We start from the raw sequence: 26,519 nt of genomic DNA, 5'->3' as shown, positions 1-26,519 counted from the left end.
GCAGCAGTTTAAAAACAGAACTACAAAATATTATACCAACAAGATTAACAAAACTACTTTAAAGCATTTAGTTCCAAGTCCATATTCAATTTCCCCCAATTACCTCTAAAATGTCATTTTAAAGTGTATTTGTTGCTTCAGGATCAAGACAAGATCCTCCCATTGCATTTGTTCAATAATTCTAGTACGTCGTTGAAATTCCCTAACAGTTTCACCCTGGAAGGGTTTTTAAGAACTTCAAAGGCTTAATGTCCTGCATATGAAAACACCCTTCCTGTTCTTTCTATCCAAGCTCCAGGAAACCACATCCTATTCCCTTGCAGGAGGAGGGGAGTGAGGATGGTGTGACCACAGGGAGTCTGGTTCCCAAGGACAACAGAAGATGCCTCTGAGTGTTCTAAGCAGAGAACTAGCAGAGGGAAAGCAAAAGGGGAAACCAAGCTTTGCTCATAAATGTAGGAGGTTCTCAGCCACCTAACTTGGTGAACAACCCAATACAGCCTAACCTATAGGAACAAGGAAATGTCAGTAGAATCAACAGTCCCTTGATACATGCTATTAACTTCAAGCTTGAAACTGGCGATGATATCTGCAATTCTAGGTCAGAGGAAGGTAAGCCAAGGCCTTGGACAGGGCATGGGATTTCAGGAAGCTGGGAAGTGAAGCCTGGAGGGAAGACCACTGACCTCTGACATTAAGGCCCTTGAGAAGCAGACTGCCTGCCAATTTATGTATCAGATAGAAGCACAGGAAGATGGAGTCAGTAAGAGGGCCTTTTATAATGAGACCTGAAATCATTTTCTAAAGCAACAAGTGGGACATCTGTGGTGGCAGCTGTCCCTGCACTCGGCACTGCCTCCTGAGTAGGGGGCAAGGCAGATTTGGGATTTACTATTAATATTAAGTGAGCATAATGTTGCAACATATGCCATACTAATACATTATATAAATTAATAATGATTTTACAACATGTAATGTAACAAAAATTTAAATGTACACAGAATCCAGCTTGGAAAGGACACAAAAGCACTGCTCAAATGTGATCTCATTATGAGGAAACCAGAAACAAAGCTGTCTCCCAGATGCTGACTGATGATGCTTAAATATAGAGACGGAAGACACTCAGGAGTGCAAGGTACTTATGGAGGGACACCAGAACCATGGTCCCTAATACACGGCCACTCCCATGTGGCTTTAGAATTTAAATCTCTGCCCCCAATCTCCCAATCCCAGGTTAGGCAGTGGGACTGGTACCTGTAGTCTCTGGGTTGGGGTAGGGGCTCTTATCCTCATTTTCATTGGGCTGGAGGTCATCCATGTTGATCTAGACAGTCACAGGGGAGAAGGAGGAAGAATTCAGTTAGATATGTCCACAAGTTAAGAGGCTTGCAGTAGCCTTGAAGTTGCATTTAGTCAGTAACTTCACTCGAAAATAGGTCCTTGCCACTTTGCATATCCCCTTCAAGACACCAGCAGATGGCTGGGATCCAGCCAATCTGCCTTCTCTTCCTCCTCCCAGCTCTCCTGTTCATCCCCACTGGCTTTCTTTCCACTGGGTGTCTTTCTTTCTCTCCTCTTCTCCACGGGGTCTGGCTGGGGAAGGCTGTGGCCCTCCCTCCCCAGCACCAGCCTCACAGCTCCAGGAAGGAGACAGCTCCTCACCTTGGTGGTGGGTGGAGACTCTCCGTCAGCCGTGATGGATTTCAGCTCAATCTTCTCCTCCTTGGATTCCTCCACTGCCGGCTTCTCTACCATCTCTTGTTTCTTCTCTGGGCTGGCAGTCCTGGCCAGTCAGCAGCAGAAAAAATAAATGGCTGTTTACTGGAGTGATAGGGAACAGTGTAGGAGGGAACCGCCCTGTGGCCTTTTGGGGCCAGTGGGGGCTCCCAGGGTCTGAATCCATCTTCCTTTCTCCAGGGCACTTCTCGTGTACAGATCAGTCACAAGCGCTATGGGGCTGAGCCACACCTGCTCTGCCTGACACGCAATTGGCCTCTTGCAGCTCCAGAGATGCTTGGGTTGCCAAAGCAGAAAAGGATGGTGGATCTCCTCTAGGATTGGCTCCTGGAGGAGCTCTGCTCAGTGCCTGACAGCTGTGTGACCTGGAACTGTCCCATCTAGACAATGATAGGATACAACACAGGGCCCCGTCTTGCCTTCCTAACACTGGAGATGAATTATAAAGTAGTGAGGAGGACTCTCTTCATAAGCTGGAGTTGGGTTTCCCAACTGAGTGGTTGCCTTTCTCTCTCCCCACCCTACACTCTCGCCACCTATCACAGCTTCTCAAAAGATAATCCCAACAGGTGGAGAATATGACACCATTGTAGAGACTTATAATTCACGATGGTCCCTACCGAAGCGATGCTCAGGAATTAGGAGAAAGGCCCAACTTAGGAAGCCCCAAACCCAGAGTCCTCCTAGGAGGGACAGCCAACACAGACTGGCAGTCAAGCCTCTCTCTGCCACCGGTGGGATGACATTCCAGAAAGGGAGTCCTGGAGCCCCGGGCCTGGGCAAGCTTAGAGGGTTACCTGGCCAGCTTCTTTCTCTCCTTCTCCTCTTCCTCCTCCTTTTGGGCAGATGTGAGGCTCTCAGCGTCAGCCAGGTTGTCCACAGCAATGGCCAAGAACACATTCAGTAGGATATCTGTTTGTGTCCATTCTTAAAGAAAATGACCCTTGGCTTGGGGTTTTGGTGGGCACAGGGGGCGGGGGGGGGGGGGTGTAGGACGTGCAAGGCAGAGCTCCTCAGCAGAGAGAGCTTGACAGTGAATCACTTTGAGGGAGTCAGACCCCAATAGTGTTACTCCCCTCCCCTTGCTCCCCATCACCCTCCTAGCTACCTGGAGCTATCTAGAGGGATGAGAACAGGCTAGCCTGCACACTGGAGCGGGCGGGAGTGAGGCAGCAAGCCCTGCCTTGCACTTTAATTGCTGGGTTTCATGATTGGTTTCCCCACTGAGATGACTGGCTGTAATTGACATTATAAACAGCATTGTCTCTAGCAGGATGCAGAATGCTCTTAAGAGCGGTTTATTATAACTAGGCACTGAGGGGGTGGCTTGGCATCTCTGCCAACTCTTAATGTGAGCCTGCACACACGAAGACCCTTGGAGGGTCTGGCTGGAGTCAGCCAAGGCTCAGGAGTTCCCAATGGAGACAGTTCTTTGCCCTTTCTCCCCACCCCACTCCACCAACAGAAACGCTGTGGGTCAGAGAAGTGCAGAATCAAAGAAAGCATAGCTGGAAGGGGGCTTTCAGTTTGTGAAGTCTGACCCCCAGCCCCAGGCACCCAGATATTCATATCATTTCACACACAGGGAAGCCGCAACCCAGGCAGGGGAAGAGGGGCTTGTCCAGGGAGGTGTCTGAATGTGGTAGGGGCTTTGCATGCATGATCCCATGAAAACTCCCCACGACCCTTTACGTAGTAGGTTCTATGATTCCATCGCCACATTTTACAGACACTGAGGTAGAGGAGAGGTCACCCAGCTGGGAAAAGAGGAAACCTTGTCTGCAGGCTTCCATGACTGTGTTCTCTGCACTGCCTTAACTGGGCCTTGGCCAAGTGCTGTTCCCATGTTACCCCTGACTCTGGACGTGACTCTCTCGGGGTGGTGAGCTGGGGAAGAGAAGCAGCACCTGCGGTTTGTGACCCTGGAAACCCCACCCCCGAGCCAGGATCAGGAAGGAGCTTTTAGGGTTGTGTGAAGTCTGGGCAGCTCTGCCTATGACTCCAGTCCTGGAGAGCAGCATCAGAGGGAGGGGTGCTGAGCAAAAAGCAGGAGGGGAGCTGAAGGTCATTTGAAAGACAATGGCTCACCCTCCCTTACGGAGCGTCACGCCTCTGCGCGGACGCAGTGGCCCCAGGGCAGCCGGCCCGCTGTCCCTACCGCAGCCCGTGTGAGTGGCTGCGCAGCGCACGCCGCAACGCCAGGGGGCGCCGTTCACCTACATGACGTCGAGCGCACGCCCGGAAGGGTTCCGGAAGGTGAACCTCACCTATGGCAAAGCTGCAGGTTTCCACCCAGACCCACCTCCGCCGCCATGGGGTTCTAGGCTGGGTGGTGTGAGCCCGAGCGGGACCGCCCGGACCTGCGGGGACGTGCCCGCTTGGCACTGTGCTGCAGGCTGGGGGCTAGGGGCCGCAGGGGTGGGGGGCAGCAGCAAAGGATACAGTTTCCACAGATGAAGAGGATGATGAAGTAAATACAGACTAACATCCCTGGAAAAGAGGGGCCGCCATAAGCCATGATCCCATCATACATCACCGAATTCCAGTCCTCCCCGGTCAGGATCTGAATGACACATTCCCACCAATAAGGGACACAGCGTTAGACCAACAGCAAACCCGAAACCACCCTGCCCTGCCCCACTACGTCAACAGAATTGTCCAAAATTTCCTTTCACTCCTTTCCCTCCTCCTGGCCCCCGATCCTCCTCCCCAGGGGGCTCTGAGCTATTCCACTGTCCTCAGACAAAAGGCCTGGCCACTGGCATAATAGGATTTGAAGGGTGACTAAAAGGGCTTTTTGGCCCAAAGATCTCTGACTTTCTCCACACATGCTTGAGCTGACCATCAGCTATTCCTGGGCGTAAGGCATCAGGCCCTTGTGCAGTTGTGTGTTTGCTGAGACAGCCACATGCTACACCAGCTTTCCCCAAACATTCGTCACTTGAAGATTTTCATAGCATCTACATGTGATTCATTTTTACCTCCATCTACTTTTAAACTTAAATAGATGCCACTCTGAGTTTGTCCGAAGCCAAAATATCTATGAAATCACAAATTTGATGGGCCAGTAATATTTTTTTCCAGGGACAAGCATGGTGGGTAGGAAAGCCAGGGTTTCGTCACCCTCTCTCCCCCTCAATAAGAGCAGTCTGCTTTTCTTTGTTTATGTTTTGGGCTTTCATGGAGAATTTGAGTAAAGGATTCCATGGATAAGAAGGCTTTCTTTTTTTTCTTTTTTAGAGACAGAGTCTTGCTCTGTTGCCTAGGCTAGAGTGTGCAGTGGGGGCGGGATCTCAGCTCACTGCAACCTCCGCCTCCTGGGTTCAAGAGATTCTCCTGAGAAGGCATTTTTAAACCACTTAGATTGCTTCCCCTAATGGTCCACCCACTAGTGGAATTCCACGGCAGATGGGGACAGGGGAAACTACAGAAAAAACTCAAGACTCTCCCAGGCATGGGCTCTCCAGGGCTGATCTAGGCTGGCTGTGGCTGCCTGGTGAAAGGGTGCAGCTTTCCACACTCCCCCCACCACCCCGCCACTCAACCACCCCGAGTCCAAATCCCAGGAGAGAAGAGTCCGTACCTGAAACACAGTGAGGAGGGACTGGGGGAAGTTATCAAATGTGCTCCTCCGGGTCTGCATCTCATCAAAGTTGAACTTTCCTCCAAAGAGCTGCATCCCCAGGAGGGAGAAGATGATGATGAAGAGGAAGAGGAGAAGGAGCAGGGAGGCGATGGAGCGCACAGAGTTCAGCAAGGATGCCACCAGGTTGCTCAAGGAGTTCCAGTACCTGAGAGCCAACAGGAGGGAGGTCAGCACCCTGCCCCTTGCTGTCCTCCCCATTGTGCCTCATTCTCACAACTGCCCACTGCAGGTTCTCAGAGGAGCTGCCACTCTATGCTCTTTTTTTTTCCTGTCTGGGGGGAGGGGTGTTGGGGGTGGTGTGAGTTGCCACCCTGGAGGGAGTTAATTCGAAGTGCCAGGATGACTAATCTGTTGGGGAACAGAGCGGGGCAGTGGTCAGAAGCCCGTGACCTAGCTCTGCTGGCTACCTGCTACATGTGCCTCTGGCAAGACATTTCACTTCCCTGCCTTCTGCATCCCCATCTGAAAAAATGGAGACAGCTGTAGCCCTTGCTTCATTAGGCTATTGGCAGAATTGTGTGACACGATCCACCTTTCCCCAAAGAGCCCCCTGGAGAGTGCTTGGCACACAGTTGATAAAGGTTGGTAATTATTGTTGTCGCTGTTGGTCTCTAAACAGAAAAAAAGCTTTATTTTTTTATTTTTATTTTTATTTTTCCCCATGAATGCCTGTCTGAGCTCAGCCTAGGCAGCAGCTTTCTAGCAGAGGCAGGAATTAGGTCACCCAAGGGTAAGAGAGAGTTCACGGCTCCGTGAAGTTTCCCAAGTTGACTGCGTCCTAAGAATTGTTTTTTCAAGGGCCTTTGCTCTTGAGATTCTGATTCATTAGCTGTAGTTTGGGGCCCAGATATCTTTGTTTTTAACAAGCATCCTACAGGATTCTGATCAGCAGGTGAGTTTGGGAAATCCTAGATTGTAGCAAACCTGTCACACCCACTGGGGCAGCTCAAAGCACGAGTGGGCAGGAGCTCGGTCCTGAGTGGACATGGACTTTCAGTGGGATCCCTGGGGAGGAGGTCCCCACTCCTTACAGTCCTGGGGCCTCTCTCCACTATAAATACAGAGATCCTGGGAAAATCCCTTTCTCGTGAATAAGTGGGAGGGGGAACCTACTAATGACTGCCGGATGCTGGGTGGACGCCTGGGTGAGGGTCCGCTCAGGAACAGGAAGTGCACCGTAGCAAAAGGACACGGCCCCGAAGGGAGCAAGGGCAAGAACAGGACAATCTCATTTCCCTCCGGCCCCCTCTGGCCCACCTGCCTCCTAGGTCACTACCGTGAGAGATTCCCAATCCAGACAGTGCACTGCTTTTGCTGCTTCTGTGAGTGACATGCAAGCCACTCCCACTGCAGCCACAGCCTGGGCTCATCTCTGCAGAGAATGGTTCCATACCAAGGGACAGAAGCAGAGGGGTCATAGTTTGGATGGCAACACGAACTTTTCACCCACCTGCAGCCTCAAGGGCACCTTTGGCCTCCACAAATCCAGCTTTTCCTCACTTCTATTTTGCCTGCCAGCCATACCCCCTCTGTTGCAGAACATTAATATACGTTTATTTGCATCTGTTCTATACAGTCTTGTCTCACCAAAAAAGGCTCTAAATTTTAGACGGCAGAAGATGGCAGGGTTTTTTTCCCCCTCCATCTTCCCCATCTCTGTCCTTAAATAAATTCTGTACAACCCACTATGTGTGATGGACTGCCTGGAGCCCCTGCAGGCTAGAGGCTATAGTGATCTGCTTAAAGAAAAAAGTGAACCTCTCTGGGGGTAGGACACCCTCCCCTCTTACAGCTAAAGCAGCTTTCCCAAGCCTGCCTGGTGATCAACACCAGTAGAGGTGGCTGGGCACGGAGGTGGCTGGTCATGGTGGTGGCTCATGACTGTAACCCCCTTTGGGAAGATTGTCACTTTAGGAGGTCAAGGCAGGAGGACTGCTTGAGGCCAGGAGTTCGAGACCAGCTTGGGCAGCACTGTGAGACCTCATCTTCAACAAATATTTAAAAATTAGCTGGATGTGGTGGCGCATGCCTGTAGTCCCGCCTACTGGGGAGACTGAGATGGGAGGATCGCTTGAGCCCAGGAGTTCGAGGCTGCAGTGAGCTATGATTGTACCACTGCCCTTCATCCTGGGTGACAGAGTGAGACTCTGCCTTAAAATATTAATTAATAATAATAATAGAACAACAACAACAAAAATACCAGTGGGGTGTGTTAGCATTTCCTACATCCTGATTCCCAGGTCCCTCCCTTGCACTGTGAAACCCTAATCTCTGACTCTGGGGCTGGGGTAATCCTCAAGCAGCCAGTTCAACACTTGCCAATACACTGGGAGTTGGGAACCAGCAACTTTAAGCATATTTATAACAAGAATTTCCAGCTGTATCCGAGGGAAGAGTGTCTGCATGTGTGCTGCAGTCACAAATCCTCTAGAGATCCTTGGTGTGCTCAACCGTCATGGAAGATTCTGGAAAACCCTTAATGGCCATGGAAGGTTGATGCCTTCATTTTCATGAAGTAAAGAGACATGTGGGAAATAACTCCAACTGGGATTATACCTGAAACTCAGGTATGTCTGACAGTCATGGGGACCAACGAGAGCTTGACAAACAGGTCATGGATGCAGAGGGAGAGGGCCAGGTGCCATCAGCAAGAAAGTCTGGGGGAGGCCCCAGATGAAGGGCAGCTGCGGAGGCGGGGCCCTCCTGACCTGGGAGCCCCTTGGAATGCCTGGGGCTCCAGGGAGGAGGCGGCTGTGGGCCAGGAACAGATCCAGTCTCTAAGAGGGGAGAACGCTCCTGGAAAGGCGGAGATGGAGCATGGAAACTGGCAGGGATCTCCCAGAGCGACGGCCAAAGGCAAGGACGCGCGTGTGGACACAGAGCTGGGTCTGGAGGAGCACCCTCCGCCCACTCTCCCTGCCGCCCCTGCCTCCCTCAACCCTTGGGGTGTCTGGGAAAGTCTGAGCTGCACAACACCGGGGTTCGTGCTCTGACGGAGGTCCTGCTTCCCACCCATCAACTTCCCCATCTCCAGGAAATGAGAACTATAGCTTTTGGCTCAAAGCAAAGTCCTTGGAGTCATATTCCTGACTCTCTCACACTCTGCATCAGCAAATCCTTCTGCACCATCTTCAAAATGAGTCCTGACTTTGGCCACTTCCCACCGCCTCTCATCCTCACTGCCTGGACCCCCGCTCCGGGCAGCTGCTCTCCAGGCTGCAGCAGCAGCAGGTGTTGCTATGAGGTGAGGCCCACGAAGCCTCAGTCTTGCTTCAATCACCTCCCCTTCTCCTCTGGGTCAAAGTCAGAGTCCTCCCAAAGGCCTGGGAGATTCTGGCCCCAGAGCCTCAGCGACCAGTCAGCTGCACTCCCCTCCCTCGGGCCCCCTCACCCTTTCTCCAGCTCCCACAGACGCTCCTGCCTGGCCAAGGCCAAGGCCGTGCTGCTGTCCGTCTGCAGGTTCTTCAGCAGACATCAGTGGGGTCTTCAGACCCCTTCAGCTCCTTCAGACCTCACATCTGCCCTGGCCACTGCTCTATCCCTCATCACTCTCAAAGAATAATTACTTCTTTGCTTATTGTCTATTTGCCCTCACCAGAATGTAAGACCATGGGAGAGGGAACCCATCTGTTATATTTATATCCTTAGAGCTTAGAACAGTGCCTGGCCCAAAGTAGGTGATGAGCAAACATTTTGTTCAGTGAATGAATGAAGCTTACTGTTCATATGACACGTCGGTACTTCCTGGAGGGAAAGGCAAGGGGCCACGGAGTTGCACGGTTGCTTCTGTGCATGTGTGTTTGTGTGCGTGTGCACTTCAGCTGAACACACTTTGCCAGTGAGAAGTGGCTGTCTGCCCCTGCTCGCATAGCCTTCCTATTCCCATAGCTTCCTTACGTCCGTGGGGAGGGATTTTCTGAGATTCCTGACTGTTCCATTGCCAGACCATGCGTCAGACTAATATGTATCAATTTGTCCTACAGAAAACAGAGTTTCTGTGGCTTGAGCAACCCTTGGGGTAGGATTTCCAGATCACTGTGAAGGTGTGTCACCTCTGGGGAAGAACTCACATTCTCAAATTCACTGGTCCCAGTTTTGAGGGCATAGGTCAGTCTCTGTTTAAAAGATGAATTGGCACCAGCCTCCTGTCTACATGAAAAACACCTGGGGCGAAAGACACGTCCTGGGGACCAGTAACATAGTGAAAATATGGCTCAGACAGACAGACAGACAGACAGAGACATGGTTGTTTCTGCTGTTTGTCTTCAGCCTACTGTTGCTTCCCATTCAACAGGGAGAAAGATGGGGTTGGGCCCGAGGCAGGCCTGCCACCTGTCCTTTCCTTTCCTTTGCAGCAGGATAAAGAGGGCAGGTTGCTGCCCGGGGCCTGGCATCATGAGGGGTGCTCAGCTTGCTGAGCAGAAGGCTTCCATTCCTAATGTGCAAATTATCGGGGACGTGTTATGTGCTCATCTAGAAGATAAGACAAAGGAATTGCTGAAATGACAACGTGGCAAAGAATGCTGATAGAGTTCAGAGCAGACGCGCTGAATTCCGGAGCCTGGCAGGTCTTGGCTGGTAGCAGGTTGAGGGTGGGGGCTCGCTATCACTGACATGGATGAGATTTGGAGGTGTCCAGGTGGCAGCCTTTGAGGTGGGCAGGGTGACGTGAAACACCACTTAAATAAAGCAGCTGGTGGTCCTGCAGGTCCTCACATTCCCTCCTCTTAATGTGGTCTGATGGCTCACACAGCTATGGCCTGAAGATTGGATGATGGCCTCCTATCCTAGAATCACCCTCTTTTTTTAGGAAGATTCACTGGTGGTAAACTAGAGGGGTTAATGGCACACTCACAATCAACTGAAGCTTTTTTCCTCATTGGTCAAAAATATGAAATACACACGCTCATACGCCAAAAAGGCAAGAGCTTTGGAGAGAAGCAAGCAGCAGCAGAGCAAAGCACTTCATGTCTGTTGGTCACAGACCTCATGGAGAAGTGGAAAAATGAAGCACTGTCTCATCAGAGTAGTGCACACACATGCCCACAGATGCACAAGCTCACACTGAGTACTGTGGGCTCTACAGCAGATGCCCAAGCTCACATTCAGTGCTGTGGGCTCTACAGCACCCGGGTGCAGGTGTCCAGCTCTAGATCACCCCCCAGACACTCCACCTGCGTCGCCATCCTTGGCATCAACTTTCCCTTCCCATTCTCTGGCTGCTGGAATCATTCTCGCCAAACTGTGCGTCCTTGCTCACCCCATCCCCCATCCGACCCGCTCGGCTCACTGTTTTATCCTTAAAGTACGGCACATCTGAGGGCTTTTCATCACATCAAGTTCTCTGCCACCTAAATTCTCTCCTTCCCTCTACCTTCCTACTCCCAGCCTCCCTTTAAGCCCTCTCACTTGCTGACCGCCATGTCACTTCTGCTACCTCTTCCCTCTGCCTCTCCTGATTTAAGTTATCACCATCTGTTCAGAAACCCTTTTATCTCCATTTGTTTCCCCTTCTCTAGGTCTGTCTCTGGGTTTGGGGCTCTGTGGAATTCTTCCTTCTCTTCTATAATATAAAGAGACCTGAGCCTTCCTTGAATTGGAACTTTCATCTCGTGAACCTTTTGCTTCAAAGAGCTCAGGGCCAGGTCCTTTACCTTTATCCTAGGTACAGAGCAGAGCATGGAGCTTGCCATAAATAAGAGATCTTCAAAATAACAGTAGCCACCACTTTCAGATGCTCTGCAAATGTTCCACCCTATTCTCTTTGTGTTCTAGAGAAGGTCATAACTGACTTTGATACCTGCCCAAAATGCTCTCATCCTGAAGGCTAAAAAAAAATTCTTAGTTTCAGTGGCAAGTGATCTATTGTTAAAAGTGCATTTATAAAGCAATCTCCTGTGGTGAATCTGTGTGGCTGGGGCTTCATGGGAGGCAATGGAGTGAGGAGGAGTGAGAGTCAGCTGAGGCCACCTGGGGAAGCAGGTAGAATCCATCCAGCGAGTGAGCACAGGAGTGGGTGTCCTCAGAGCAGAGCTTCCGTCAAGTTGAGCCCTAGCCCCTTAAGACACGATAGAGCTGGGAGGGATTAGTATGCCCAGAGGTGGAACTGTATATGCTGGGCTGGGCCTGGAGGAGTCAAGCAGAATTCTAGAGTATTTTGGTCTGGGATAGCCTGGGCCTCATCTACCGGCTCAGTTTCTACTGGTACCTGCCACAGCTCCCGTCCCTTCTAGCAGGCTGGGAAGACCATTTTGTGGTTTCACTTTTGAGACAAGGGCTGACTTGGTTAACAAGTTCAAAGGTCTTGTTTTCCCTGTTTGCAGCAGATGTCTTGGTCACATTGAGAACGGAACCTGCATGGGGAGTGTAATCTGGTCAAGAGGGCAAGGTGGTCTGGCCTGGACCTGGGGATGGCCTTAGCAGCATGCTTCTCTGAGCTTCTGGGCCACAGGGCCCTAGTCACCCAGTGTCACCTAGTTGGCCCCTCCAACCACAGTTGTGTCAGGGCTAGGGAGTCATCCTCACCTGCATCTTCTTAATCTTTCTCCTAGTAGGTGACACCAGTCCATTCCCATTCCAGAGGAGAACCACCCATTGTGTTGACAGTCACACTGCAGGCTCTGGAGTCTGAGCTGCCTTTGCTATAGACCCCTGCCAGGGAACTGGGCCTCTGCCAAACAGACCTCCTTAATAATGGCCCTCAATGAGCTCAGAGGCTCCGGGGGCCTGAGAAGAGTGGGGGCTAGAAGGTGATGGGAGAGCTGGGAAGGTGTGGGGCTGCATCTGCTGCTCGAGGCCAGATGCTGGTGGGGACATGAAGACATTTCGAACCTGGGGGATGTGCTAAAGGCTCTCACCCGGAGCTCCGTGGGGCCCATATGTGGCCAAGATTCGTGAGCCAATCCGTCTGTGCTGAATCAGCCCCAGCTCCCATTGCAAGGCCTGGGAAGGGAGCTTCAGGGGAGGAGCAGCAGGAGAAACAAAGAGGGATTGAAGGTGTGAGAAGGAAAACAGCAAGTGCCAGAGGGGCCTCACTGCACTTGAAAACCAAGTGTGTCAAAAATGAGATGCGATCAGTAAGCTGGTATCACATCCGGATTGAATCTGTCTGAAGCCCTTCTCCCACTCCTCAGAATATGTCAGACTGGGCTGACAAAGAGTAGACAAACTGGATATTGAATCTGGGCGGCACTGAGAGCCACAGGTGGAAGAACCCAATCCATCGTGAGGCTGGAAGGCCCACCGTACTGGGGCATTTACTCAAAGAGGACAAAGATTCTGGCCATGTGTTTGCCCCACTGTTCTCAATGGGCAGGAATCTCATCTTCCTCAATCTTTTCTATTAAGTAATTTTCTTATAGTCTAGTACAGTCTTCCTGGCTTTTTTTTGTCTTGAAACAATAAGATGAATGAGACGCATACGTGTAGCGTACTCCTTAAGGTGTTCTCAGGTTTTGACAAAACACAAAAAATATATGTAAAGAATTCATTTTCCTCATCATGATATATCAAAGACATCTGCTCCCTTCAGGCATCATGGATGAGTAGTAAGTCCACCCATTCATAGAAGCATTTTGTAATGCAAGTGACAGAGTGATGCTATTATGTTATAAGGACAATATTAATTGGTTTTATTTTTTAAAGAAACTATTCACAAACTTTGGAATTTCAGCTCTCAGTAATAAATTACTTACTATACACCGTCCAGCTGCTCTGGATGTACCAGTGTGTCATGACCTCAGGGTGGAGAACCATTGATTGAGATCCCTGTTCCCGACTCTTGGGCAACGGGCCCTGGGTGAGGGAAGAGCAGCCTGGAATTCTAGAATTCTAGAAAGGGAGCCATGAATCCATGTGTCCACCAAGCATTATACTACTCTGAATAAACAGCCTGTCTTGCACTGACATTACCGCTTTTCAAACATACACAGATGTATACGAATTTAAATTTAAAAGCTTTACTGAATTCATAGTAGCTCTTACCTTGACTGTTTTCTCAGTCAAAAACTATCAAAGTACCATCTTGACAGAATTAGAGACCACAGTATGGAGAAGACAGTGGAGATGTAAGAATCAAGTTTTTTGGCAAGGTGGTCAGCCAAGTGGGAGGATCTCTTAAGACCAGGAGTTTCAGACTAGCCTGGGCAATATAGTGAGACCCCATCTGCACAAAAAATAAAAATATTAGCCAGACATGGCACTTATAGTGCCAAGGTACTTGGGAGGCTGAGGCAAGGGGGTAGTATCACTTGAGCCCAGGAGTTTGAGGCTACAGTGAGCTATGATTATGCTACCACACTCCAGCCTAGGTGACAGAGTGAGATCCTGCCTTGACAAAATAGGGAAGAGAAGAAGAAGAAAAGGAATAAGAAGAAGGAGGAGGAGAAGGAGGAGGAGGAGGAAGAGGAACAGGAGGAAGAGGAGGAGGAGGAAGAGGAACAGGAGGAAGAGGAACAGGAGGGGAAGGAGGAGGAGGAGAAGGAGGAGGATGAGGAGGTGAAGGAGGAGGAGAGGAAGAGGAGGAGTAAGAGGAAGAGGAGGAGGAAGAGGATGAGGAAGAGGAGGAGGAAAAGAGGAGGAGAAGGAGGATGAGGAAGAGGAGGAGGAGGTGGAGAGAGGGAGGAGGAGGACGAGGAGGACAGGAGGAGGAGAGGAGGAGGAAGAGGAGGAGGAAGAGGACGAGAAGGAGGAGGACGACGAGAAGGAGGAGAGAAGGAGGAGGAGGACGAGGAAGAGGAGGAGGAGGAGGAGGAAGAAGAGGAGGTGGAGGAGAAGGAGGAGGAAAAGAGGAAGAGGAGGAAAGGAGGAAGAGGAGGAGGAGGATAAGGAGGAGTAGGAGGAGGAGAGGAGGAGGAAGAGGAGGAGGAGGAGGAAGAAGAGGAGGCAGAGGAGGAGGAGGAAAGGAGGAAGAGGAGAAGGAGGAGGAGCAGGAGGAGGAGGAAGAGGAGGAGAAGGAGGAAGAGGAGAAGGAGGAATAATAATAAAGTTTTCCAAATGCACATGAAGGGCAGTATTTTAGGAGAAGAAAGCAGACCAAGAGCAGCAGTAGGAAATTAGGCCAGTGGTTCTTCAAGTGAGGTCAGTCATTGGACCACCAGCATGGAACTCTCCAGGAGTTGCTGGGCAAAATCTCTAGAGATGAGCTCCTTAATAAGCTCCTTCATGGGTTCAGCTAGGTTTAAGAATTGCAATCACTGGTTCAGACTACATTGTAAAAATTAAAAAAAAGAAGAAGAAATTTCTTCTACATATGAGTAGCAGCCAGATGTTGCAAAGTATTTTCCAAGATATTTTAAAAGAAGAAGAACGCATGCACTTGTCTGATGGCAGGACCATGCACAGATGACTCATTTCAAGGTTCAGCTGAAGGGACCACAATGTCTACTCCCAGCCCATATTTTAGGCATTTTTCTTGGTCACTGTCACCCAGTCCCAAGGCTGGGGCTGGAGACAGGCTTATGGGATTTCCCAACCTCATTAGTCTCTTTGTTGCTTTCCGAAAACCCCCGGAGGCTTTGGAGACTTGAAAATAGGAAGATGATGGCCTTTGCCAAAGTCACTTTCAATTAGACAAGGATTTTTTTTTCTGTTTATAGACTTCATAGAGATCTGATAATACTACTACTCTTTCTTGTGGAGGGACTACAGGAAGCTCTCTGATTAAGATAGATTTTGAAAAATGGTTTCTTGGCAATATCTTCAGATTAGAAATAAATTGGTGATTAAAAATAGAATGAATGTTAAATCTTTTCAAGATGTCATAACAATATATAGCAGCAAGATTTCTTTTCTATAGAAATATATATATAAAACCCCAAACAGGGACTTTTGAGAATTATTTAAGAGGCATTGAAAACTCCAAGTTAAAAATAGCTTTTACCAGACCCCAGGAGGAGCAAGTAGAATCGGCAATTTTCTAACAAGAACCAGGGCATAAAGATCCTTTAAGTCCTGTCTCAGGGAACTAGATAAGACAGGTCAGCTCTCAGCTCTGCGGTGCACAGCAGTGGTTAGGAGCACAGCACCTCAAGTCAGACCCACAGACCTGCCTTGCCTTTTAATCCCAGTGTTACCTCTGAGCAGTTTTGTGACCTTGGGCAACTGACAACTCTCTAAGCCTCAGTTTTCTCATCTGCAAAATGGGAATAAGAATAGTAGCAGGCTGCCCTCATCCTCAAGTAGGTAGTTGGGAGGATGACTCAAGCTAACATTCGCAGGCCTCTGGCTCACCCTATCTGGCACAGAGTAAGCACTGGTGCATGGTAATCATTGCTGTTATAAGGATTTCTACCACTTTTATGGTAAACCAAGGACTTTCTGTAATGCCAACATATTCAGGACACTTAGGAAGAGCTCTCTTTCAAGGGGGTCAGAGAGGGAAAGAAGGCTGTTGCTTAGGAGTATTAAACTTCTGAATTTTAATCGTTCGTATCCATTAAGTCCCTCATCTGAGATTCAACCTTCTCCAGGAGCTATCTCCTGCTCCCAATTTCTCACAGCAGGTAATTCCCGCACCCACCACACTTTGCCAGCTCATTATATTCTGTCTTAGATTTTCCTTTAATCTCTTCATGTGCACAAACTCCATCTCCCTAACCAGACTATAGGTTTAGTTCATGCCATACACCTTATTTTTTGATTTTTTCCATCTCTCCGAGCTCAATACACAGTATATACATGGTGGGTAAATAAGTAAGAATAAGAGTATGTGAATATGTAAGTCACTATTAGCTCTCTTCTCCTTCTTCCTTCTAATAATAGCAGTCATAATATTAGATTAATAATAAAAGCTTCTGCATATTGAGTCCTTTCTGTGCACTAAATGAAACACTTTAAATGCTGACCTCCCTGGACCGTCCACAATACCATGTGACCATGCTCTGGGTGTCTGCCAAGAGAATTGTGACGAGAAGAGTAATACCTAGGGACACTTTCCAGCCTCACTTAGCCAAGTTCAGAAACATGGTCTGAGCCATCAGCTCCAGATCCTGAGCAGGAGACATCAACCTCCATCCCTTTTCACCCATCACAATCCAGCTGATGGTTTTAGAGCTCCTGTTACCAAAGGTTCCCTAAAGCAGAGATTTTGGGAGCTCCCAAAGCAGAATTTTAAGGACAAGGGACTTGTACCTTTGAGGGGCACAGGCTGAAAATTCCTTCCAACTGTCTCCTGTCTGTCTTCTAAGGTTGACCATAATGCACATTAAGAAATGTATATTATACTGCAAGTCAAGTCTGTATTTCAACTGTTTTTTTTTTTTTTTTTTTTTTTGAGACAGAGTCTCGCTCTGTTGCCCAGGCTGGAGTGCAGTGGCACGATCTTGGCTCACTGCAAGCTCTGCCTCGCGGGTTCACGCCACTCTTCTGCCTCAGCCTTCCGAGTAGTTGGGACTACAGGCACCCGCCACCACACCCGGCTAATTTTTTTTGTATTTTCTTTTTAGTAGAGAAGGGGTTTCATGGTGTTGGCCAGGATGGTCTCGATCTCCTGACCTCGTGATCTGCCCGCCTTGGCCTCCCAAAGTGCTGGGATTACAGGCGTGAGCCACTGCGCCCGGCCAACCCTCTGATGTTTTTCTATTCTATTTCATTCTTTCTTTAAAAATGATGCTTGAGAGAATGTGAAGAAATTGGAACCTTTATACATTGCTGATGGAAATGTAAGATGCTTTAGTGTCTTTGGAAAACAGTTTGACAGTTCCTCAAAATCTTAAACATATTGTTACCAAATAATCTAGAAATTCCACTCTGAAGTATGTATCCAAGAAAAACAAAAGCGTACATCTATAGAAAGACTTGAACATGAATGTTCATAGCAGCATTATTCATAGGAGCCAAAACATAGTAACAACCAAATGTCCGTCACTGACAAATGAATAACCAAAATGTAGCATATCCATCAATGGGGTATTATTCACCATAAAAGGAAACAAAGTACTGATCTATGCTACAACATGTATGGCCCTTGAAAGCGTTATGGTAAGTCAAAGAGGCCATCACAAAAACACATATTATAATATTTCACTCATATGAATGGTCCAAAATAGGCAACTCTATGGAGACATAAAGTGAAATTGGTCCTGGGAGGGAAGATGGGGGGAATGTGGAGTGGGTATGGAGTTTCTTTCTGGGGTGATGAAAATATTCTACAACTAGAACGTGGTGATGGTTGCATAACTGCTAATATAAAAAACAATTAAATTACACATTTAAGGGGTAAATATATGGGGTATGAATTATGTTTCAGTAGAGCTGTTTTAAAATGATGGTTGTGATCCAATAAATTGATTCCACCACTCCCAGTGGTCACAAGTCAGGTGAAAACCATTGTCCTAGAGAATGGTGGCCCTCAGCCCTGTCCTCATCACGAGAGTCACTGCTTGGCCTAGACAGTGAAGGAGATGGCCCGCTGTGGGGAGGTGCTGGACTGATATATGGAGGGGTGGCCATGTGGACAGAGGGTGAACGCCACCTGCAGTGCAGTGTCCACAGCCCTTTACGGTGGCTGGATCTCGATCACATTTTCAGCAGAACTTGTCCTGCTAGAAGACTACATTTCTCAGCCTCCCTAACAGCTCAGGTGCCCAAGAACAGAAGCCCTTGCTGAAATTTCTGGAAGATTTCTTCCCATTTGTTTCATTGTGTTAAAATAGACATAACATAAAATTTACCATCTTAACCTTTTTTTTTTTTTTTTTCTGTAGAATTCAGTAGTGCTAAATACATTCACACGCTTGTGAAACCACCACCACCCTCCACCTCCAGAACCCTTCTCACCTTGCAGAACCGAAGCTCTGCACCCATCAAACACTGACTCCCCACTGCTCCCTCCCTGCAGCCCTGGGCGCCCGCCACTCTGCTTTCTGTCTCTGTGAATCTGACTACTCTAAGAGTTGCGTATAAATGGAATCATACAGTATTTGTCTTTCGGTGACTGGCTTATTTCACTTAGTATAATGTCCTTAAGTTTCATCTACTTTGTAGCATGCGTCAGGATTTCCTTTCTTTTTAAGACTGAATAATATTGCACTGTATGTACAGACCACATTTTAAAAATACGCTCATCTGTCTAAGGCAGTTGGGTGTGCAAATATCTCTTTGAGATCCTATTTCAATTATTTTGGGCATATACCCAGACGTGGAATTGATGGATGAGAGGGTAATTCCATCGTTAATGTTTCTAGGAACTATCATACCATTCCCCACAGTGGCTGCATTTTACACGCCCACCCATAGTGCACAAGGGCTCCAATTTCTCCATGTCATCGCCAACCCTCAGGATTTTCAGGGTTTTCGACAGCAGCAGTCCTGATGGGTGTGTCTGGGAGTGACTTCTGGGAGTGGAGAGGCTGACCTGGCCAGGGTGGTCAGCCCTTCTGCTCCTTTCTACTTTTTCCACCTCCAATTTGAATGTGATGGCTCAGTCTCCAGAAGCCAACTTATGACCCTGGAGAGGAATCAGCACCAAGGCTGGTGAAGCACAGGAGAAGAGACTGAGTCCCTGGCCCTTTTCTGGAAGCCACCTCAGCTAGCTGCCTCTGGAGTTTCTTTCCGTGGCTAAGTAAGTCCCTAGCTTGCTTACACTACTGCGTTGAGTCTCTGGTATTAGCAGCCAGAGGAATTTCCAAATGACATGCCATCTAAATGAGCACAAACTACCCCCATTGCATGTGAACTTCAGAGACACCCTTTGAGGAAGAACAGCCCCGCTCCCACCCAGGCCTTGCCACCTCCCTTGCCCTCTGGAAGAACTTCTCCCTGAGTCCCCTCTCCAAAGTGAGAGGAGATGACTGGTACCTCGTGATCTTGAATATCCTCAGCAACCGGACGCATCGGAGCACGGAGATGCCCAGTGGGGACATGATCTTGGTCTCTACCAGGATGGTCTCCAGGATGCCGCCACACACGACGAAGCAGTCAAAGCGGTTGAAGAGGGACACGAAGTAGGCCTGCAGGCCCAGGCTGTACATCTTCAGGAGCATCTCTGCCGTGAAGAGGGCCAGCAGGGCCTTGTTCGCCGTGTCTGGCAGGCCCAGGAGAGGGATGAGATCCGAGCAGGGCCAGAGGAGGGCACAGAGGGAGGCAGGGAAAGGGAATACAGTAATTATCTCCACTGGAAAAAAGATCCCCCATGACACCGCTCCCATCCACCTTGGCCAAAACAGAAGAGTTAGGGCCAAGCCAGTGGGAAAGGGCTCTCTCGTCTTAATCATAACAGACATTTACTGAGCATCTCTCATGTGCCATAGGCTCAGCACACACACAAGCTCTACTCCTCATAGCAGGCCTGTGGAGATGGCACCACCATCGTCATGCCCATTTTCAGAGATGAGAAAGGAGGTTCAGAGAGGTGAGTAATCTGCAGGCCAAACGGCCAACAGTTGGAGCTGCACTGTCTGAGTCCAACCTCTCCACCACCAGACCCCCTGCCTCCCAGGACTCTGGAATGCAGCTGTGGGGGATGGGGCCAGGTCTTCTTGACTGCCCAGCAATGACGATGAGGCCTGGCTAGCAGGACCCTCGTCTAGGGGCCCAAGGAAGGATAATGAGAACGAATGACCCATTGAAGACAGTTCCTTGTGCTCAGGCCCTATTCTCTTCTCTGCGTTTTTGCTCATTCCATCCTCACGTGTTCTGGTTAAGGCCACCTCGGGGCTGCAGGAAGGCCCCCAGGTATTTAAAATCCATGCTGGGAAGTTGGCAGCCAGGGGTCTGAGATAGGCAAACAAGCTGCAGCCCCTTTCCTCATCACCCGGGCACAACGGTGACTTTGGGGCAGGCTGATGGTGTGGGCCCAGTCAGGGAAGTCGTGTCTGTTTTTAACAAGGTAGTGCATTTTATTGTGGGGCTTTAGAACTGCTAGGCACTTGTTATCTCCAGCACAGCATCTGCCAAGAGCCCCAACCACTGTCTGCTTTCCCATCCACCTTCTGCCTGTGGTTATGCCCTCCCCTGGGCCTTGGGGCTGAGTTACCAGGAGGAAACCAGGGCAGAGCTGGGGCCGCCGCTCACCTTGGACTTCCGTGAGCCAGTGGGGCTGGTTGTAGTGCTCAGAGGCAATGGTGAGCGTGTTGAGGAACACCAGGAAAATCACCAGCCAGTAGAAGACATTAGACTTGACCGCGGCACGGCACTTTCTTCTGCAGAACCGATTCCACCGGCGCCAGTAGCGGCTGGAAAGGGGACAAGGAGAGAAGGGTGGGGATGGCTGTGAATTCAAGTTTCCTCCAACCCAAGATGCAGCCCTGTGGCTCTTCTCACCCCTCACTGACCTGGCCTTGCTAGAACAGCCCAACCTGGTGGCAAGGAGCCCAGCTTCTCACCCAGCTAACCAGGCCCTGCTGCCTTGGGGATGCCCCTGAACTCCTCCAAGCTTTAGTTCTCCCATCTGTGAAACGGGAAGAGGGCCAACCTCATGGGGTTATTGTGGGGATGGATCAAATACCTTTTAATGCATCTGGTTGTTTTGAAGTTGAAGGTGCTCAATAAATGGAAGTTTTTTAAAAAAAATTTTTGTAAAACAGCATTCTTAGAAATAGTGTTGCAAGCAATAAGAGCGTTTTTTTTTTTTTTTTTTTTTTTTTTTTTGAGACGGAGTCTCGCTCTGTCGCCCAGGCTGGATCTCAGCTCACTGCAAGCTCTGCCTCCTGGGTTTACGCCATTCTCCTGCCTCAGCCTCCCGAGTAGCCGGGACTACAGGCTCCCACCACCTCGCCCGGCTAGTTTTTTGTATTTTTTAGTAGAGACGGGGTTTCACTGTGTTAGCCAGGATGGTCTCGATCTCCTGACCTTGTGATCCGCCCGTCTCGGCCTCCCAAAGTGCTGGGATTACAGGCTTGAGCCACCGCGCCTGGCTAATAAGAGCGTTCTTAGTAATAGCGGTGGAGGGGCCCAGTACCACATTGGGCACTTCTCATGCCTTCTCTCCAATTCTTTCAGTAACTCTGCAAAACATGCATCATCCTGATTGTTGTGGAGGAGAAAACTAAGGGCCGGGGAGGCTGTGTACCTCGACCAACATCACAGCGGGCAGAGCCAGGCGTGGTTTTCTGCCCAGCCTCCTGGCCCTGACTCTGCGTGCTGCATCCATATGGTAGAAGGGGTTCATCTGGAGCACAGGCTCTTTGTTCTTCTGGGTTATAGAATCTTTCCAGAATCTGATCAGCGTTTAGATCTGCCTTTCAGAAACATGGGCACACACCCACACCCACACCTTTCCATGTGAGCCCATGCAGCACACAGACCCCTTAAAGCTCATTCATGCTCCGTGGACTGTTCCCAGTATCCTGGTTTAGGGGCCTTTGTCAGTGATTCTCAAACCTGGCTACACACAGAACTACCTAGGGAACCCTCCCCAGAACCCCACTGGTCCGCAAGCCCCAGCACCAAACCAATTAAGTCTGATTCTCTAGGGGGTTGGGTATTTTTAAGGTTCCCCAGGTGGTTCTAATGTGTAATGATGGTTGAGAACCGTTGGCTAAGATGATCCTGAAGAAACACCTTTTAAGATTCCATGGTGGAGGCGTTTTCATTTTCCTGATACAGAGAACCTACATAGCTCTATTTGGTTGGATTCAGTAGACGACATGGTTAATAAATGGCTGCAGTGTGCAAGGAGCGAGGAACCACAGCTGAAGAGGTGCTGAGGAGGAGACTGCAGGGGCCATGCTGAGGGCTTGGGGAGGGGGAAAGGACATGATCAGGTTGGATTGGAACACCGCACAAAAACAGCCCCTCTGTCACCTTCCAGACCAGGGAGAGTATGAGGAATTATCTTCCTGTTCTCCAGGTTAAAGATGATGAAGGCAATAGATTTATTAATGGCAAAGACGACACGGAGCTGGCAGCAATTTTGGAGGCAGAATCAACAGGCCCTTGAGATGAGAGGATGTGCAGAATAAGAAAGACAGGTATGGAAGGGAGGCCCACGTTTTTAGCTGGGGCGATTTGGGAGAGCGGCACAGAGGAGGGCCAGAGGAGAGGGAGTAGAGCTCCAGGCAGAGGCATCAGCTATGAGAAGCATGGGGTGCTTAGCTCTGCACATGGCTTTGGGGCACCTGTAGGGCTTGTACGCAGACCCACCAGGCATAGAGGACGCAGCTCCTGCTTGGGTAATGAAGGCAGGAGGAGAAATAAAGTAGAATCCTGGTGATAAAGTCCATGAATATCTGTATTTTTCCATAAAATGATCTTCTTTCTATGAATCTCTCTAGTCTAGACAGACATTCCTCTAAATAAGCATGCAGAATCTGCCTCAGGGCAGAGATTTCAAACCTCACACTGCAGCCCATTAGTGGGTCATGAAATCTATTGAGTAGGTTATACCTGGCACTGAATAAAGGAATAGAGTGGAAAATATCACAGTGCCTATCATATCATAAGGAAACTGCTTTTTAAAGTAAGCAGTAAGGAAAATATTTTTTACATAAAACTTTGTTTCCAGGGGGGGTGTGTGTGTGTGGCATACTAAGTCTGGATGTGAAAACTGGCCCTCCACTTCAGCACCAGGAAGCTGAACTGAGGTCCTCTATTCTAAATCAGAGTCTGTGGCATGAGTCCGTTTCTCCAGCCTTCCTGCCAGAGATGACCATCAAGCCTCAGCGTCACCTCCTGGGCCAGGCTATGCTGGTGGTAGAACAGCAAGTCCCATCTGTGTGAACCTGCTGGTCTGTGAATGGCCTATTCCTTTCCAGCCCCTGGGCACGTAGCAGCACCATATGTGGGTGTGCCCCAGGGGGCAGGGACAGCTCTGGGCTGTGTGCACTGCCCTCAGCCTTGGTCCTCTACTTCCACAGCAGAAGCCCCTCCAAACATCAGCAAACTCCAAGATGCTAGCGACAACTAGTGTTCCAAGGTTCCAGGATGTGGACCTCAGCTGTTATGGATCCCTGCACCCACCCACCCCCAAAATTGCCTCTTGGAGTAGCCTGACTCCATCCACCTTTCTATTCTGTCATTTTTCTATCGATGGTCTGCAGAAAATCCTGTTACCAAGCCTTTGCTCAATCTAGGATGCGGTTAGGAGAACGAAGAGTAATCTAAGAAGGGTACTCTTTCCTCAGGACTGCAGGGAGAACTTAGTTTTTGGCCTGAGGAGCAGGGAGGGGAGAAAGGATTAATCCGGGCAGTGTTCTGCCCTGGCTTGAAGGCCATCTCCAGTGAGGGCCACACCTTACCCAGGACACTTGCCTACCACTCGGGGGAAAATCCACTACACAGGGAAGCAGGCCACCAGGTGTAAAATATGGTTTCCAGTCTGTATACTGAAGAGATATCTGCACTCCTATGTTCACTGCAGCACTATTTACAATAGCCACGATACAGAATCAACCGAAGCGCCCATCAGCAGATGAATGGAGAAAATGCGGTATGTGTACACACTGGAATATTGTTCAGCTATAAAAAAGAATGAAATTCTGCCATTTGCAACAACATGGATGGAACTGGAGGCCATTATATTAAGTGAAATAAGCCAGGCACAGAAAGACAAATTGTGATATTCTCACTCACATGTGGGAGCTAAAAATTAAAGCAACTGAACTCATGGATACAGAGAGTAGAATGATGGTTACCAGAAGCTGGAAAGGGTAGTGGATATGGTAAATAGGTAAAAAAAATATAGTTAAATAGAATAAACACGACGTAATATTTGATCATACAACATAGGAGAGAAGGATGGTGACTACAGTCATAATTTATTGTATATTTTAAAATAACTAAAAGAGTGGAATTGGAATGTTCCTAATGCAAAGAAATGATAAGTGCTTGACGTGGCCGGGCGCGGTGGCTCAAGCCTGTAATCCCAGCACTTTGGGAGGCCGAGATGGGCGGATCACAAGGTCAGGAGATCGAGACCATCCTGGCGAACACGGTGAAACCCCGTCTCTACTAAAAAATACAAAAAACTAGCTGGGCAAGGTGGTGGGCGCCTGTAGTCCCAGCTAATTGGGAGGCTGAGGCAGGAGAATGGTGTGAACCCGGGAGGCGGAGCTTGCAGTGAGCTGAGATCCGGCCACTGCACTCCAGTCTGGGTGACAGAGTGAGACTCCGTCTCAAAAAAAAAATAAAAAATAAAAAAATAAAAGATAAGTGCTTGACATGAGGAATACCCCAATAACCCCGGTTTGATTTTTACACATTTTACACCTGGATCAAAACGTCACATGCACCCCATAAATATATACACCTATTAGTGCCCATAGTCGTTAACAATTTAAAAAGTTATGATTTCTAAATGCACTTTGGAATTCTTGCACCGCCAGACATACTGCCCTGGATCTGAGGGAGGAAGGTGGAGGGTGGACGGAGGGACAAAGGAACGGGACAATGGTACCAGATGGTCCCCTTGAGAGGAGACCTCTGAAGTTTGCCAGATCTTGATACTAAACAGTCTTTATCTCGCAGGGCATGCCACCGCTTCTTTCCTGTGATTGTGATTATTAATATTGTACAGAAATTTGGCAAGTAGTTTTTTCCCCTAAAAAATGAATTTTCAGGACAAACTCATATCTGATCTTAAACAGCTGACAGTGAAGTTTGCAAAGAACATGTTTTAAATAGATACAATCTCAAGTTCCAGAAATCACTGATAATTGTTATTCAGAGTCCAAGGCAATCAAGGTTGCTTTCTTTACGGTATGTAGAGCTGTCTTAGAGTGGGTTTAATATGAGAACTTGATTATGCCCCTCTTTCCTCATGCTTGGGGGTAGTGGGTATGGGTGTTGGGTGGTCAGGCCTGTCCCATGGGTCTGGAGCTGCTCTGCAGAGACCCCTGAGGAGTGGCTGGAGGGGACAGGACGGTGTCCCTTTAAACTGGGGTGCTCCTGAGCAGACCCATTTGGGAGAGTCACATGGATTTGGGCTGGGGTGGGGGTGGGGTAATTACTATCCAGAGAAAGTATTTAAAGATAATTATACACCTCCCACTCTTCAAAATATAGCTTTGCTTGACAACTGGTTTCCTGGCAACACTTCCTACTGTATAATAAATGTAATGGTTTATTAGAATGTGTAAATTTATTTGTGTTTACATATGCATGGAGGATACAGAAATTAAATGATAAAATAGGGAGGAGAAATTTGCCTGCTATTCATGTTCCCTTCACACTAACTGGAAGTCATTTTCTCTAAAAATAGGACCTTCCGTATGTAGACACAGGAGAGAGGGATGGTTACGAATGGGTCTCATCTATGTCTCTAAACTTCAGGATCACTGCATTCCCAGGGGAAACTTCTGCTCTCGCAGCCCCAGCTCCACCTGCCCTTCTCCCTACACTGGACCTTCCTCTTGCCCGTCCAGCTGCACGGCAAGTCCTCCCAGCTACCGGAAACTCCACCTTTGCTCCATCCTCTGTCCTGCCCCTCCTGTGGGGCTCACACGGAGTCCCAGCTTCTCCGGGATGCATGCTTCTAGTCTTCTCAGTCTGGGCACTCTTCAGTGCTTACTGTCTGCATTACTCATTTTAGTTACACATTCAAGAAATAGTTACTAAACACCGACCATGGAAGGGTACCAGATACCCAGCAGCTAGCACAATGCCCTCAGGCCTCCTCTGTGTAAAACCCACCCGGAGACACAGACCACTAAGTGAGCAGTCACAGCAGGGCCTAAGTGCTGGGCGGGTCCACAAGGAAGCACACAAAAGGACACCTTAGGCAAGAAGGGTCCCCAGAGGAAATGACTTACATTTCCTTGTATTGTCAGTTACCTTGTATTTGTATGGTCCTGCCTCTCCACGTTGCTCACAAGACCCACGAAGGAATGGGGCTGTGTCTTATACTTGCTTACAGACCCACGGGACTCAGCCCAATCCATCCTGCACAAGAACCCCTGGCTGACGGCATGGCTGAGCAGCAGAGGTGAACTCTACGCAAATGGACCACCTCCCTCTGGATGACAAGGCTGAAGATTCCCGGAGCTCTTGTGAACCAGGGCTCAGGGTGGAGGTGAGGAGAGGGCAGTGCTCCTAAAACAGTTTGCTTGATACGCAATGGTGGACAGGCATCTGGAATCGTAGACAACATCAAAATGATGGGCCCTGCAGGCTCCTTCTAGTGGCTAGAGTAAGTTTCCTTTTTTTTTTTTTTTTTTTTTTTTTTTTACCAGAACCAACAACAGCACAGAAAATCATTAAG

General features: G+C 49.0%; 1 protein-coding gene across 29 annotated transcripts in view; it reads right to left on the bottom strand.

Annotated features, from left to right (window-relative positions):
• Positions 1-26,519, bottom strand: part of CACNA1C (calcium voltage-gated channel subunit alpha1 C) — a 650,562-nt gene that overhangs the window by 113,073 nt on the left and 510,970 nt on the right. For all 29 annotated transcript variants that reach the window (XM_073020354.1, XM_073020379.1, XM_073020353.1 and 26 more), the window contains exons 12-18: positions 20,396-20,556; positions 19,181-19,406; positions 5,321-5,528; positions 4,180-4,300; positions 2,535-2,649; positions 1,663-1,783; positions 1,255-1,324 (exon numbers count right to left, since the gene is read on the bottom strand). In XM_073020354.1, coding sequence (XP_072876455.1) covers positions 1,255-1,324; positions 1,663-1,783; positions 2,535-2,649; positions 4,180-4,300; positions 5,321-5,528; positions 19,181-19,406; positions 20,396-20,556 — 1,022 coding nt within the window. The remainder of the gene's footprint in view (positions 1-1,254; positions 1,325-1,662; positions 1,784-2,534; positions 2,650-4,179; positions 4,301-5,320; positions 5,529-19,180; positions 19,407-20,395; positions 20,557-26,519) is intronic.

Source organism: Chlorocebus sabaeus, chromosome 11 (assembly GCF_047675955.1).
Source record: "Chlorocebus sabaeus isolate Y175 chromosome 11, mChlSab1.0.hap1, whole genome shotgun sequence".
NCBI lineage: Eukaryota > Metazoa > Chordata > Mammalia > Primates > Cercopithecidae > Chlorocebus > Chlorocebus sabaeus.
Note: the sequence above shows the minus strand (reverse complement) of the source record. Positions and strands in the feature narration are given on the sequence as shown.